The sequence below is a fragment of the Dryas octopetala genome, chromosome 1, assembly GCF_963921425.1.
Source record: "Dryas octopetala chromosome 1, drDryOcto1.1, whole genome shotgun sequence".
Taxonomy (NCBI): domain Eukaryota; kingdom Viridiplantae; phylum Streptophyta; class Magnoliopsida; order Rosales; family Rosaceae; genus Dryas; species Dryas octopetala.
In genome coordinates, this window is record NC_141366.1 from 4,892,570 (window position 1) to 4,908,406 (window position 15,837).

At 38.1% G+C, this 15,837-nt stretch overlaps 3 protein-coding genes across 4 annotated transcripts; 1 reads left to right on the top strand and 2 right to left on the bottom strand.

Annotated features, from left to right (window-relative positions):
* Nucleotides 1-918: 918 nt before the first annotated feature.
* LOC147296781 (alpha 1,4-glycosyltransferase family protein) lies at nucleotides 919-2,554 on the bottom strand. Its single transcript, XM_086229071.1, has one exon. The coding sequence runs from the start codon at nucleotides 2,391-2,393 to the stop codon at nucleotides 981-983; it is 1,413 nt and encodes a 470-aa protein (XP_086085197.1). The 5' UTR covers nucleotides 2,394-2,554; the 3' UTR covers nucleotides 919-980.
* A 6,359-nt stretch (nucleotides 2,555-8,913) lies between these two features.
* Nucleotides 8,914-12,686, bottom strand: VIP5 (plus-3 domain-containing protein). Of its 2 annotated transcripts, none has more exons than XM_086230230.1 (2): nucleotides 12,528-12,686; nucleotides 8,914-11,368 (listed from the first exon to the last, which is right to left on the bottom strand). In XM_086230230.1, exon 2 carries the CDS (start codon nucleotides 11,324-11,326, stop codon nucleotides 9,350-9,352), a length of 1,977 nt encoding a protein of 658 aa, XP_086086356.1. In that variant the 5' UTR covers nucleotides 11,327-11,368; nucleotides 12,528-12,686; the 3' UTR covers nucleotides 8,914-9,349. The 2 variants fall into 2 exon arrangements, with proteins under 2 accessions (XP_086086356.1, XP_086086355.1); XM_086230229.1 differs by having other exon boundaries at nucleotides 8,914-11,371.
* Nucleotides 12,687-13,769: 1,083 nt separating this feature from the next.
* Nucleotides 13,770-15,669, top strand: LOC147296783 (epoxide hydrolase 2-like). The gene is made up of 4 exons (XM_086230231.1): nucleotides 13,770-14,123; nucleotides 14,531-14,698; nucleotides 14,792-15,027; nucleotides 15,231-15,669. Exons 1-4 carry the CDS (start codon nucleotides 13,839-13,841, stop codon nucleotides 15,472-15,474), a joined length of 933 nt encoding a protein of 310 aa, XP_086086357.1. The 5' UTR covers nucleotides 13,770-13,838; the 3' UTR covers nucleotides 15,475-15,669.
* Nucleotides 15,670-15,837: the final 168 nt, after the last annotated feature.

Sequence of the window (15,837 nt, forward strand, 5' to 3'; positions counted from 1 at the left end):
AAGCCTAAAAGAACAGGGCAAGATCACGCAACTTCAGCATGGACTAAAATATAATTGACCAAAAGGGTTTCAATTGCAGGCAGTAATCATACAACTTTGGCTTATCAATCTTAAGATCTAGGTTGTGACAAGCACTCCCATCTTGAACAATAAACAAAGAAAGAAGAACATGAAGAAGTCAGCGATCTGTTTTTTGAGTCCATTTTCATTCCATTAATTTCTCTTTTTTTTGTCTGATAGGAATACACATGGCAGATGGGCACAATATACGGCATGTTATCTGCTCTGGACAACCAGCAAGAAATACATGTGTTACCTAACAAAGCTTACTCGAATATAGATAGACCACCAAAAATTGCTAGGGATCGATTAACCTTCTCAAAACCCACATGGCATATAACCTCCTTAAACACATCAAGTCACACGAAAACCCAAATGAATGCTGTTCGATCTGCCCCAACTTTCTATTTTTGATGATTTTGAACCTATCAAGCAATGAATAATGACATAGAAAAATTATAGTGGGCAGGTTTTCAATAGTGGTTCCGTCCACTCGACGGCAACAACTGCATAAAACTTATTTGCAAAATTGAAACTCTCAAAAAACCCCAAATTATACATTGGGATGGTTCTTTTGATTTTTCAAAGTTGGGTTTTGACTGTAAAATTAGAAACTGAAAAACATGTTTAACAAGTTGCTATAGGTAAAAATAGATTGATGGGTTCAATTATGGTGACGTATATAATATAAGGCCAGGAAGTAGGTGCCCTATATTGATTGGAAGCTTATATAGTTATATATCACTTTCACAATAATTATTCTGATTTCTGGATGGACTTCAAGATTATAACTTTATAATACGCTTATTTTTTTATTGCACAACTTGCTGAGCAACAATACTTGCACATATCCTTCATACAACAACCACCAAAAAACATTGCAAAAGACGAGTGACAGTGCACAAATTATAAACCTTATTCTATATTGACAAACTCGAAGATGAAGAATTGTAAAAGATTGAACCTTCTGACATTATACGATCAATGATACTTCCCTTCTGAACTTTTAGTCTTCTACTCTGGCTGTTCCACAAGTGCAGTGCAAAGCATTGTGAACGAATATGCCTCAGCTTCCCAAGCAGCCATTTTGAGTGAGCCTCATCTTGAGGACCCCGAAAAAGACTTCGAATTCTGCTCCAATTAACTGGATAAAACGCTGATGGTGTCAACACAGTGAAGTTGAAACCTGGGTTTTCCCTCATTCTTGAAACCACCCTTGAAACCAAGTAAGGGCCATTGTGACCCCACTTGTTCCCATCAAATGTGAGAGCAAATTCTTGAATGAACTTGAAGAGCAATGGATGGTTTTTGTCAAACACCAACACAGCATTATTCAATCTGCTCCAATTCCCAGTTTCCAGATCAACAGTCTGAGCTCCAATCACATTTCTCAACTTGGATAAACTCTTCAGCACTATAACATCTGTGTCTAAATAAATACCACCAAACTTGTACAACAAAACAAGCCTAAGCAAATTAGAGAGGTTTTGACCCAAAGAAACTTCACCAGGATTCACATTCCCTTTCTTCAGCCTACAAAACCAGGCTTCCGCAGGAGTATTCTTGAATAAATAATCATAGTCCGGAGAAATTGCCATAACTCTGAACCCCATTTCTAAGAATGGCTTAAAAATCTGAGTTCCTTTGTTGGAATCCAACGACTTTGAGACTATGACCAAACAAGCATTTGGGTGGGACTTGAACAAGCTCTCCACAGCCAACAACTCCCTATTACCAAAAGGCTTTGACGAAATCCAAGTCATGAAGAACCTGACCTTACATGAAGAAGAAGAAGAAGAAGAGTGATTCCCAGCAAAGAAGTGTCTAATTCTTGTTGAAAACGGAGGGGGTTTTGTTTCGGAGGGAGAGATGCTTTTCAGCTTGCGCTTGTGTACTCTTCTGAGCCGCTTTGGCCTTTGAATTGAAGAACTCGAAATGGGTATGACTGAACTTCTCGGGTTGTGCAGAGGACCCAAATGGGTCTTCAAAAACATGGGTGCATTTTCTTCCTTCACCACGTACATCACAGAAGAAGAAACCTTTGAAATCGAAGAAGAAGAAGAAACGTTCCCGGGAACCCATTTCCGTACATGTTCTCCGGCGAGATTTGGCGGCGATAAATTGGCGGGTTCCGGCGGGGGATTGGAGAGAAAAGGAACGTGAATACAGAAGACGTAGAAGACATTGTAGGCCAGAAGGAGAAGGAGAAGAAGAGCGAGAAGAGAAGTGGGCAAGCAAAGCAGAGCAGCAAGTATTGATCTTTTTAAGTCTTGCAATTGGGTGATAAAGACAGTGAGTGGCTTGCGAAGTTTGGAACTTTCATACACAGACATGGTTTGTTTGGTCGGTTGGTTGGCTTTTTTGGTTTATTGGTTTTAATTGGTTTTGGTTTGTGGTGGTGGTGGTGACTGTTTGACAAGTATTGAGAGGCAGCTGAGAGTTGCAGGGTAAGTTGAAAAACGTTTTAATGGCGGAGGCGGCAAAAGATGAAAGATGAAAGTGAAATGTTTGTGTTTTGGACATTGGGAACCAAAAATATATAAAGGGAAAGCTCTCACCTTTCTCTCTGTAGAGTTGGTCTCAGGCTTGGCTCAACTGCTCAAGTTGGCTCGCTTTTCTTGCGTATTAGCTTCACAGAGCACGTCACACGTGTTCGATGTTTTTTATTTTTTATTTTTTTGGTCAAAGGCTTTTATTGTTAGATACGTATATATTGCTGAGGATAATGAAAAATAAAAACATCTACCAAATTGAGAATTTGACACTTTCGCTAAGCGTGTGAAATTAAAATAATTTGTACAAAAGGAAGTGAAAACTATTCACGTTAATGGTTTTGACTTTTGAGTCTTGACTAATGAATGCAGGGATAAATTTAAGAATTAATTACTATAGACTACATATTAGTTATTGTTTGTAACCTCTATTACTATTATTTATATAATGTAAGAATTATGTTAGTCTACTAAGAATCAGGTAATTGAGCATGTGACTCCACTTCGGGCAACATGTGATGCGCTTGCCAGCTGGATTGGTTAGAATGTTAGTTTTACGTATTCTCTCTCCTCAAACACTCTCTCTGTGTTCTCTCTTGCTCTCCCTCGCTGTAACTTTCCACGATGGCGCGTGTGTGCATCCGGCCATGGATGGCGACGAGAGAACCACTCCTGAGTTCCTCTCTTTTCCCTCTTCATCTCTGTGAGCTTAGAACACCCAGCAACCCCCAGACCCAATCGAAGCCCCGATGTTGACTCTGATCTCGGCCTTGTGGCAACGTTGCCAAAGAACAAGCCAAGTTTCTCACTATAACAACGCCTAGAAAGTTATTAGGGAAGCCAACTCCACTCTCGTGTCTTCCTTATCAGTAGTAGGTTCTTGATTTTTTTTTTTGTTTAGTTCAGTTTCTGGAACTGCAAGTGAACTGAAACTACAGAAACTGTAATTTCTGGAACTGCAAATGAACTGAAACTGCAGCTTCTTTATCAGTAGTAGGTTCTTGATTTTTTTTGTTTAGTTCAGTTTCTGAAACTGCAAGTGAACTGAAACTGCATAAACTGTAATTTCTGAAACTGCAAATGAACTAAAACTGCAGTTTATTGGAGTTGCAGACTTGCAGTTGCAGTTATTAACTGCAAGTGAAACTGTAGTTTATTAGAGTTGCGGACTTGCAGTTTCAGTTTTCGTTTTTTGGTAATGCGTTGATGCTGGTATTTTGGAAGATATCTGCATGTTATGTTTTTGTTATGTCTATTTTGGGATCTAGTGGTAGTGGTGTGGTGTCTGCATGGTATTTTGGAATTTAGTGGTGGTGTGGTGTCCGCAAATGAAGAATGAGTTTGTGGTAGTTGGTCCGCAAAGGAAGAATGAGGCTTTAGATGATTTTGGTTAATAAAATTAGATGCCAGTACCTATATATTAATGGACTATAAATTTAAATTCAAAATGTTTTAAGACAACTTGTAGAAATATCTTCTAAAATTGATTTAGGACATATTTCTCTTATGATACGATCTTTTTCTTTTCATTAAGCTAAGGAATTATGATTTAAGAGTCAAAAATCAAAACATCTACCAAATTTGAGAATTTGACACGTGTGAAATTAAAAATAGTTGTAAGAAAATAAGGTGACAACCTTTCTCGTTAATGAGAACAAAAAAAAAACCATTTATTAAAGAAGTATCTGCTAAAATTGATCTAAGACAAATTGGTATGATATATGATCTTATGTTAAAAGTCTTTAACTTTTTTCTCATCTTATGTGTCATTAATTTACTGAATAAGATTTTTTTTTTTAAATATCCAATGTATGAATGTCATGTAAATTATAAAAAAAAAATTGAAAAAAAAAGTTGGAATCCCTAGCACTACTGTTTTCTTTTTAATCAAGCTAAAGAGATTAAGATTTCGAGAGTCGGCAAAGTAATTATTAGGATTAGCACAAAAAAGATTATTAGGATACTTAAAACATTAAGTTTATGTAATAACAAAACTTTATGGCTGTGCATTACATTTATAGTAGTCATAAGTCAAATTACATGAATTCTTGCCCCGGAAGAATATAAAAAAGTAATGCATTGGATTTGTTCCTTTGATACCACTGAGGTATAAAATTAATGATTTCAAAATAAATTTAATGCACCCATTTTTCTTGACTTATCCCAATAGTCATTAAAAAGGAAATGATGTATTATTAGGCTTGGCTCAAGTTGGCAAGGATTGGCATCGGGATGGGGGGTTGGAGTACTCGGGTTTACCATTACCATCTCGGTCTCTGCAAGTAAATAGGACTTCATCAGATTTGCAGAATTCAGTACTTTTATTCAAAAATGTTTTCTTACTAAGATGGTAATATGGTATCAAATTAACATAGATAAAGAATAAAGTAATTATAACACACTAACACACATCATATTATATTATCACAACATTAAATCATAAAAAAAAACATACAAATAATAAATAAATGTAATTATAAAAATGTATATTTATTAAACTAGTCGGGTATCCAAGACAGAGGGTGAATTAGCTTTCGTTTTTGGAAAGTAATGTTAATTTATTGGAAATTTATAATTAATTTAAAATTTGTTCACTACAATTAATTATGATAAACAAGAAACTCAATCAAATCATAAAGTAAACTCAAGACTATTTATAATCTGACATCTCATCTCAAGTATTTGAGTGACTTTTCTGTTTGTGTTCTTGTTGTGTTTGGGCCTCTCCGGGCCTTTTGTCTATTCGTGTTGGGCCGGCCTGTTTTTGGACATTGGGCTTTCCTTTCTTGTATTTGGTTCTTTTCTAATGAAAATCCCTAATCTGACAAAAAGTGGTTCTTCTCTTTGTGTTTTTTCCTTGGTGGCTAGATAACAATTTTCAGATTGGATGGCGTAGTGAAGATAATGTAGTAATGTGGAAAATAATTTATATGGAGGACACACTATTTACACAGAAGAATCTATATCTATTGGCTCCAAAGCATTGACTATGAAGATTTTTTATTTTTTATTTTTTGTGTATGGACTACAACTTAGTACTTAACACAATTTCAGTGCAGGTAATAGGTATAAACAAAATTCATGTTAATTCGTACCATATGTTTTGCGAGAACTGGTGGTCATTACGTGTGTTTAAGAAAACTTTGAAAATGTGCATCAGTATTGGACGTACCTGGTTAATTGGTTGATTTCAGTTCTTGAAACTGAAGGGTTATTTTGATCTAGTACTTATGACCCTTTAATTACAGAAGGGCTATTTTTCTTTTTATGCTGTTTGGAAAAGAAAATTTATAATACCTAGATATGAATTGAATTCTTGGAATATGGTAAATGTGTAAGTTTCACTGGAATACGTAAAGGTGCAAAGTAATATGTAAAGGTAGGTGTACGTTAGTTTTGGCTTATATATAATCAACCTGATAACTAAAACAAGAAATTAAGAATCAAAAGAAGGCCAATGCACGTTACAACTGAAACTCCCTCGCACAAGGAGTCAGAAAAACCTAAGATCATGTCGTCGTTCAGAGGGTTGATTAAGACAGAAGTGGATGACATAATTAAGAATTATGCAATTCTTATGTCTGAGGATGAAACAAAGGCACTATACGATGCAGTGGAGAGGACAGGGTTACTTTCCGAAGGCCTTGTGCTTGGATTCTATTATGGACTGCAAGCAAAGCATAATATCGCTGTTGAAAAATCGGAGAACTCAAAAAAATTGATTGAAGAAGCCTCTTCTTCTTTCATATCGAAAATGAAAGACTTGAGTCTTACGGCAAATGACTCTGACAGAGTTATTTGGTCAGCTCTGAATATTTCAGAGAAACCAAACAGTGGGGGGATGAAAGACCTGCGATGGGAGATAAGATTTGGTTTCAAAGGTGAGAATAATTAAATGACTTGTTAGTTTGTGATCATTGATCCATGTTTTGCTGGGACTAATATTGTAGTAACCTCTTATTAGTACTCTTTTGTTAGTATTAATTGCTGTTGATCATTGGGTACGTAGCTTGTGAAGCTCCTTTGCTTTTAAATGTGTTTTGGAAGTATATGTATGATGTTTCTTGTTTACTTTTGCGTTAATTGTAGCCAGCCATGGAGCGTGCAAGATGAAATATATTTAACAGATGGTTTGAAAAACTATCCAAACATGTCTTTTCAATATATTTAGCCTTTTTAATTTGTTTTAAGACTCTTGAAATGTAGTCCTCAAATTAGTGTTCGAGTTCATCAAGTAGTGTTCGAATCTTTTTGAACATTTACTTGACAATATTTGAGCATTCCTTAAGAGATTTAACCACCACTCGTGAATTATATATCTAAAAGTGACTAAAACTCTAATAAAAAGGCTAAAAGTTTTTAGTTTCAAAAATTTCCGTTTGTCATCAGACCATTGCTTCACGATGCTGCTCTCAATCACATGGATGAGATGGAGAGGAGGGAGGAAAAGAATGGAGGGTAAGAATGGAAAGCAGGGCAAGAGTACGTTGGGATGATCAAAGGTTGAAAGTTGACATTAATCAGTGTGTTTTTAATTAAAAAATAAAAATAAAAATAATAGAATTTTCTGGCCTTATTATAAAATTTATGTGATTATTATTTAGTTGTCATATGACTCATATTGTGTATAGTTTATTCATCACAAAAAAAATTATATAGTGTTATAAGCATCACTTGTTGGTCGCACTGCTTTCTGTTGCGTTGGCTTTTTTGCATATCAGTTTAGTGGACCCAGCGAAATTGTCAATGAATAAGCAGTCAGTATAAGCCAAGCCAAGTTGAGCTCAGCTAGCCAGCCAAATGTGTTTACAATACTCGGCTTCCAGAATTGTTATTGTGCTTGAGACATATCGACACTTATAAGATGTAGATATATCATATATTAAGAATTTTTTTTTTTTTTTCCACTATTTTTATCTAAAATTTGAGTAAACTAAGGTGGCCTATTTTGGTCCAACTCGACTCTATTGGCAGAAGTTGAGTAGATGAATATAAATAAAGCGATGATCCTGCCCCACGATTCTCTCATGAGAGATCTTAATCGTACACGTGGCATATTATTCTACGACTTGTCGGGAAATTTTGGGTGCTGCGGTGCTGCCCAACTGTCAGTTTCCTTGTCACTTTCTGAACCCCCAAGGCCTAAAATAGTATAGTACATGCAATACAACAGAGTTTCCCTACTTTCAATTGCCAAAAAAAATAAATAAATAAGCAAGTACTGTTATAGTGTTATATTTGCTTTAGAGGGCTGCTATTTGCACACATTCTTTTTTCTTTTTGCACACCCCTTTTGAAAAAAAAAAAACTCAAAAAAAAAAAGACCACTTTGGCCCTCCCCTCACCCACACACCCCATTCCCATCTCCCCCCCCCCCCCCGGTACACACCCCATTCCCATCCTTTTTTTTTTTTCTTCTTCACCGTCAACCTTGCCCGCCGCCAACCTTGGCCACGCCTGCCATCGCTAGCCACCTCCCCGCGAACAGAGACCACCAGCGGCTCTCTCTCTCTCTCTCCTCTCCTCTCTCCCTTTCTCTGTCTACCTTCAAGATCGGTGACCACCTCTTCGCAACTGCCTGCGTGCAGCACCCTGCCCGATGTCCTCCCACACGCTGCTACACCTCCGCCCGCAGCACCTCGTCTTCCACCTTGAAGCCCAGAACCAGCCACCATTAAAAAAAAAAAATCAGTTCGGCAGATTCGGTGAACCAGTGCCGAACCGGGCTGTTTCGTTCGGCAGTCATCCACCGAATATAACAGGATTGTTCGGCGGATGAGTGCCGAACGAAACAGCCCAGTTCGGCACTGGTCTGCCGAACCTGCCGAACTGAAATTTTTTTTTTTTTTAATGGTGTTCGGAGGGAAGGAGAGAGAGGGAGGGTGGTGCTGTGGGGAGAAGAGAAAGAGATAAGAGGGTGGTGCTGCGAGGAGGAGAGAGAGGTCGGTGCTGCGGGGAGGAGAGAGAAAGGGAAGTGGTCGGTGTGGGAAGGAGAGAGGGAGGGAGGTGATCGGGTGAGGGTGAGGGAGGGGGAGGGGCTGTGTTTTTTTTTTTTTTTGTATGAGTTGATGAGGTGTGGTGGGTGAAGGGGTGTGTAGTAGAAATTTTAAATTTTGGGAGAGAGATAGGGGGTGTGTGAAATGTATAAAATAGGGGTATTAGGGTAATTAGAAGGGTGTGTTAAAGAGAAATTTTAAATTTTTGGAGAAGATAGGAGGTCTGTAGGAGAAAAGTGTGTACAAAAAGAAAAAAGAGGATGTGCAAATAGCAGCCCTCTTGCTTTATTATTCTTGTACTTTCAGGCAGAACTGAGGATTTAGGAAGAGGAGTAAAACAATTGACCAAAAACAAAGGAGAAGAATAAAACAAAGTTTTGGGCCTGGCAACAAAACCCATCATCATTCATTCATCTATTAATCCAACCAAAAATGGCAAAAATAAATAGTTTACACTACTTATTGAATCAACCAGCAATCTTATTAAGGTTCTACATATCAAATCTAAGAAGCTGCATTTGTGTGCTCTCTTACAACAAGCAAACCACACAATGCTTTATTTTAAAATAGAATGCGTGTAACGATATCCCTTGAACTGAAAATACCAGAAAATAGAACCAACACAAGGACACTACCACTTGAAACAAGTGTAGGAAAACTTGTATTCTTATAGCTTTAACTTATTCCAAGAATAAGGTGTACCTTTGAAAACCAGCACCATCAATTCAATTTGTTCCAGAAGAGCTGAAAATGATGATGTATGTTGCCTCTATAGTTACAGCTTGGCTCCAGCATTGCATTTCAGAGAAGCCCTCTTCTTCTCTTGTAGTCGCTAACTGTAAGTGTCAGCGCATGCCGCCTACCATCATTCTCTGGGACTCGGCACCCAACTGTTGCCTCTATCCTCTGTTTTCTTGCCATGAATCCTTCCTGAGCTCCTTGTGACCCACCAAACTTCTGAAGAGCTGCCAATGAGATTGGCAGCTCAAACTTGTGCAGCAGATTTGAAGATGTTCCTTGATCGACAGGAGCACTCGTATCAACCAGCTTCCCTGCACCAGCTGCGGCTTCCAAAGCTGCTGCAGTAGCTACCAAGCCAGCCCGTACGGCTACTACCACTTCTGTTCCATTACTTTCTGCATCAGCCAATGCAGCATGAGTACCATCATTTGCCTCTGCATCCCCTTTTTCTTCACCAGGTTTTGAAACATAGTAATTCCTTGACCTAGTCCATCTCCTTGAAAATGGATCATAACCAGCCTCACCCGCTTTCAAACCTATATTCACAGGTTTTAATTCTGATGCATTCTTGAAATTCTCAACCCTGTTCTTTCTGTTCATCTCAGCAAGTCTAATAGCCTTGCTATCTTTCCCCTGTGATTGCCGACGTGCTTCTAATTGCTGCAATCTTGTCTTAATCCTCTCCACCTCTGCATCATCATGTTTACTTTGTGCAACTTCCAACTCCCTCCTCAACCGGTCCTTCTCAAGCGCAATGTTTAATGGTCGTGATGAAGCAGATTTTTTCTCCTGTATCATCTGCTTCACAGTTGCGGCTGAGTAGACATACATGTTGGTTTTTTTAATGGCCTCCTTCTTTTCCAAAACATCCTGTTTGCTTGGCATCCGGCCACCACTTCTCTCCACCTCTCTAACCCACTGTTTAAACTCCTCCTCCAGAGGCGTAGAGTCTGAAATCATAGCCATCTGCCACCTGGCAGCAGAGTTTTCATTGCCCCAAACGACATTCAGATACTTGTGTGTGGTTTTATTCTCTAGTTTGTACTGACGATCAGGATCTGTAGCATCAACATTCCGAACCATGCAGAGCCTGTAGATAGGCCCAGACTTTGACCTCCCAATTCCAACCCTCACAAAGCAACCAACAATTAACTCTTCAAAGAATGGCTCCATAAACCACTTTGCAAGTTTTGACCTTCGAATGGTAATTTCCTTTATATCATCAAATGTTGGTCCCTCTGACCCAGACCTTTCATCATCACTGTCAATCATTGCATCATCCCCTGTTGATCCTTCATCTTCACTATGAGACCGACTTTCACTATCACTCTGACTAGAGCTACTCCTACCCACTGCAGTGAAGGACTTCCTGTTCATGCGTGAGAAATTTCGACTGCCTGAACTTCCTCTAGATGCATCTCTTAATTTACGGTGAGCCTCGGGGTCCTGCTGCTTCAAACGTTTTGCTCGTAACTCATTCAATGCGTCATCCTTGGCAGCTGCCCTGTCAGCAGATCTGGCAGACGAGCGCACTCGAGAAGACGGAAGGGGTGGAGTCTCTTTCCTGGACTGTGTGCTCTTCCCTTTATCCCACTTTGGTCTGAATTTCTCCTTTAAACTCTTATCATCCTTCTTCTGTGCTCTATCAGATAGAATCAGCTCTCTTTGAAGTTCAGACATTTCTGCAAGCTTTCGCCTGTCATCTTCGTCCTTATAAAGATCACTGCCAACATCAGATTCATTGCTCTCGCCCCCACGATCAGAACCACTGTCATTATAATCACCTTCTTCCTGGCTGCCCTGTTCATCATCTATTTCTGTAGGGTCCAGCCTCTTCTTCAATGGCACCTGGGACCCAGAGGGCTTCCTGTTTCCATAGCCACGATCATTATCAGAGTCATAATCCCTGGAGTCACTTCCGCCATCAGAATATGAACCCTCACGTCTCCTCCTAGATGATGAATGTGAGTGCCGGTTTTTCCCCGCTGAACTTGTTCTTCCTGCAGCCTCCAGGAGCAAATTTTCTAAGTCTGCCATTATCTGCTATGCCTTCCTGTATTCTTTGATGTTTGACACACGCTGCTGAATAACCAATAAAGTCAGTATTTTTAAAGAAGATAAATGTGCAAATATATTATTAGTGTTTATATGAACTTCTTATATGATTGATATGATCAGATAATGTACCTACAGTTACTGGTAATTTTATTTCCATCTATTAGTTAAAAAATACTTCAACTTTACATTGACCATAATAGCATGTAATGGAAAAATTGAGGTGTGAGTAATTACTTAGCATAGATGTAATCTTATACAATCATGTAACTGAGAAAAAATGCATTTTGTGGAAAGATTGAAGACCCAGAATACTGACTGACTAAAATTCTAATAACAGCCAGATATGTTAAAAAAGATTCCCCCTGCCAGTAAGTGGGTGGATTTTCTGCATATAATAACTATGATTTCCGGAAAAAACAGTGACGAGCAGAAGTGGAAGAAACACTTATAAAGAAGAGTTATTTATCATCGGGAAAAATAAATATGTTAATGTAAATTGAAACTTAAACCCAAAAAAGGCCAGAAAAGCCTTAAGGCACAAGGCACACTGAGGTGCTCAGCTTTGTCCTCTCTAACATCGCTGACCTCTAAGGCATTCATGTTTCAACTGCACACCAACTCTGATTCAGAGTTTGTGGCCTGCAGTACATGAAGGCACTTTTTTGCACCTTACCATGAATAAAGTGATTAGCAAAGACTATTTCGAAAACAACATCTCTTTTCAACCTTAAGACTGTATGGAAAACCCATCACTTTAAATTCCCAAAATTCCCAGCTCAAATCCGACTCCAAGAACAATTTTTCAGAATTACTGAAAATCAAATCCCTGTCTCGCAACAAGCTTATGGGAATCCCATAAGAGTATTTTTTTTTTTTTATTAAATTCTACTGGGTTTCTATAACTACAGCCCTTTGCCAAAAGCATTCGAATTTTCAAAAAGTTTGAAGCAATCCCAGCAATTCTGTCCTATCGACAATGCTGCTTTCTTGAAAAATTTTGATCTAAAAAGCATTGAGGCATCAATTATTGCTAAAGAAGAACAGGTTCACCACATAGAAATTCAGCTTCTCAGCAACAATAAAAAGTAAGAATCTTTAATTTATCAGCTCGTGTAAACCAACTGATTAAATTTAGGATATTCCAACAGAAAAAGGGCAACATCAAAACCCAAATAAGAACCTGAAATTTTGCAAAACTGGATGCCTTATCCGTGCAGATCTATAGAGGTAATCAAACTGAACCAGACAAACCCAAGGGACTCGCTGAATGAAAGAGCTTCAAACTTTGAAAAGTCCTGCCTTTTTTGGAGAGTTATAAAACCCTACACGCAGTGGCGAAGACATGTGCTGGGGGCAATGGCGTCAACCGACCCCTATTGCTTTTTTATTATTTTTTATTTAATGATATTGAAGTTTTTTTTTTTTTATTATTGACAAGAGTAAATTATAATTTATACCCTTAAGATTTTAGGTGTTTCACAACTTGCATCCAATAGTTTCAATTTTTTCAATTTAATATCTAACGTTTTGAATTACTTATAATTGACTATTGTCATATTTCTCATTGTTTAATTCTACATCAATTGATGACTTGACAGTTACGAATCTCACATTTTTGTCAACTCATAAGGCCGAATGACCTCTTTACATGTGTATTTTTAATATATTAAGTTTGATATAGATTTTGAGAGGTTGTTCAAAAACCAAAATCCATATCAAACTGATGAAGCACTTCTTATATGGCAGTCTGAGAGGTTGTTCGACCTTACAAGTCAATAAAATGTGAGACTCACAACTGTCACGTTATCAATTAACGTTTGATTAGATAATTAGACATACATCAATAGTATATTGTAAGTAAATCAAAACGTTAGATGCTAAATTCAAAAAAATGAAACAATATGGTGCAAATTGTGAAACCCCCCAAACCTGAAGGGTGAAGTTGTAATTTGCTCTATTGACAATTAAGTCTTTTTAAGAATATATTGGCCAATCCGGCTATTCTGAGGAATAAGTGAGGGGCAAGTGGAACACATCCACAAGTGAGGTTCAAATCCAACCCTTAGATATGTTGTCACATATAGATAAGAACATATGTTACATATGATAATTTGTAAAAATTATTTTGTTAGAAGGTATTTCCGCACACCCCCTGTAGGCCACTTGAAATACCGCCCATAATTTATGGTAGTAAATTGTAATAGAGCCAAACTTATTAATTAATCTTAAAAATATATAATTTTAGCTGCTTAAAAAAATAAAAAATTATGTATTGTTATAAAATAAAGGGAAATATAAAGAGAAAGACCCTGAAAAATAGGGAGAATTTTCAGGGTGATGGTAGTTTCACTCATTTACTTTGACCCTCCAAGTTCTCATTTTAAGGTTACTCCAGTTTTTTACATAGCCCATTGTCCGAACTCGAACTGAAGTCAAAGAGACCGTCTCTCTCTTTTTTCTCTTGCTCTCAAGTCTGAACTTTGAAGCTAAAATGGACCAGATACAGCACAAGTACATAACCGTACAAGGTCTGAAGCTCCACGTAGCCGAGACCGGTTCGGGTCCCAATGTGGCGGTCTTCCTCCACGGATTCCCCGAAATTTGGTACTCCTGGCGCCACCAGATGATCGCTCTAGCCAACGCCGGATTCCGGGCCATCGCACCCGACTTCCGCGGATACGGACTCTCCGACCCGCCTCCCCAACCCGATCAGGCCTCCTACCGTGACCTCATCAGTGATCTCCTTGGAATTCTTGAAGCCCTCGCTATTCCTAAGGTACTCAACAAACTACAATATCCCAATTTAATTTTCATCCCCAAGTTGATTGTATTCTTTTCTTTTGTGCATATTTATTTTGTCTCCATGTTTTTTATTTGGGTCCCCAATTGGTAAATATGTCTCTTTTTCTTTTATTTTTTATGGGTAGAATTGGGCTAGAAAATTATAAACTGGGTTCTTTTTGTATGATAAAGAGTTGAAATGCATTTGTTTTTGTTGTTTATCTTATGATATGTAAAGCTTTTTAGAAGGGTTGAAGCATCTGCACTAACTTATGAGCAAATTTCTAATGTTGGCTAAAACAGATATCATAGATTAATCATATTATGTACTGAGCATAATAGAATTGCCTGTTCAAATACCATGTAACATGTTGATATGTCACTTTCATATAATTGACATAGGTTATCCTCATCGGAAAAGATTTCGGAGCTTTTCCGGCGTACTTATTTGCCCTTCTGCACCCGGAGAAGGTCTTGGGAGTTGTAACTTTGGGAGTGCCATACATGCCACCAGGCCCTACCAAATTCCAACAATACCTCCCTGAAGGTTTCTATATTTCAAGATGGCAGGTCTGCATAATTACTTGGTTTTGTTGTCTATTCAATGTCTGCCCTGGCATGACTTACTTGTGACTAAACTTTGTTTGTGACCTCCATTTTTAGGAACCTGGCCGGGCAGAAGCTGATTTCGGGCGCCTTGATGCAAAAACAGTTGTTCGAAACGTTTACATCCTTTTCTCCAGAAGTGAAATACCAATTGCTGCAGAAAACCAGGAGGTCATGGACTTGGTGGACCCATCTACGCCTCTTCCTCCTTGGTTCACTGAGCAAGACCTTGCAGCATATGGAGCTTTGTATGAGAAATCTGGTTTCCAAACTGCACTGCAAATTCCATATAGGTAAATGCAATTGATCTTAAACTTAATGGTGACTTCTGAGTTACTACTAAGTGGTCTTATACTGTTAGCACCTTGCATACTAGAACAGTTTCTGCTCATTCACTCTTTGTGGTATCACACTACTGTTAATCATTCTTTTAACTTTTTGAAGTTGTTTAAATAGTTGTTAATGATTATTTTAACTTTATTTTATATATTGATAGGGCACTTAAAGACCACTTGGGTGCACCACCAATTGTTAAAGCTCCAGCGCTTTTAATAATGGGGGGCAAGGATTATGTGTACAAATTTCCAGGGATAGAGGATTACATACACAGTGGAAAGGTGAAGGAGTTTGTCCCCAATTTGGAGATCGTATTTCTGCCTGAAGGAACACATTTTGTTCAGGAACAATCACCTGACCAGGTTAATCAGCTAATCCTCACCTTCCTTGGAAAGTACATTTGATTGCTAATCTACATGAAGATTGCCAGCGGTGAAGTATTGTCTAAAGTTTGAAAGAGGTTTATGCGAACCCTTCAGAAAAAGAGATGCATATGATGTGAAAGTGTGTCCACCCAATAAAGTAATCTTGTGGCATGTAATGTTTCTCAAATACTAAAATAAAGCAATCCCATCAAATCCATTCTAAGTATGAATTTAGATGGCCCCCATTGTTCTTTTTTTTATTTTTTTTATTATTGCCTGATGTCTGATGATCACTGTTTGAGTAAGTAAGCACTAAGCAGGCTTTGTTCACTCGCAGTGCAAATTTTCTGGTTAGGTCTAAGTTGAGAAAATTTATGACATGCCTTCGGAAGCCATGATCTA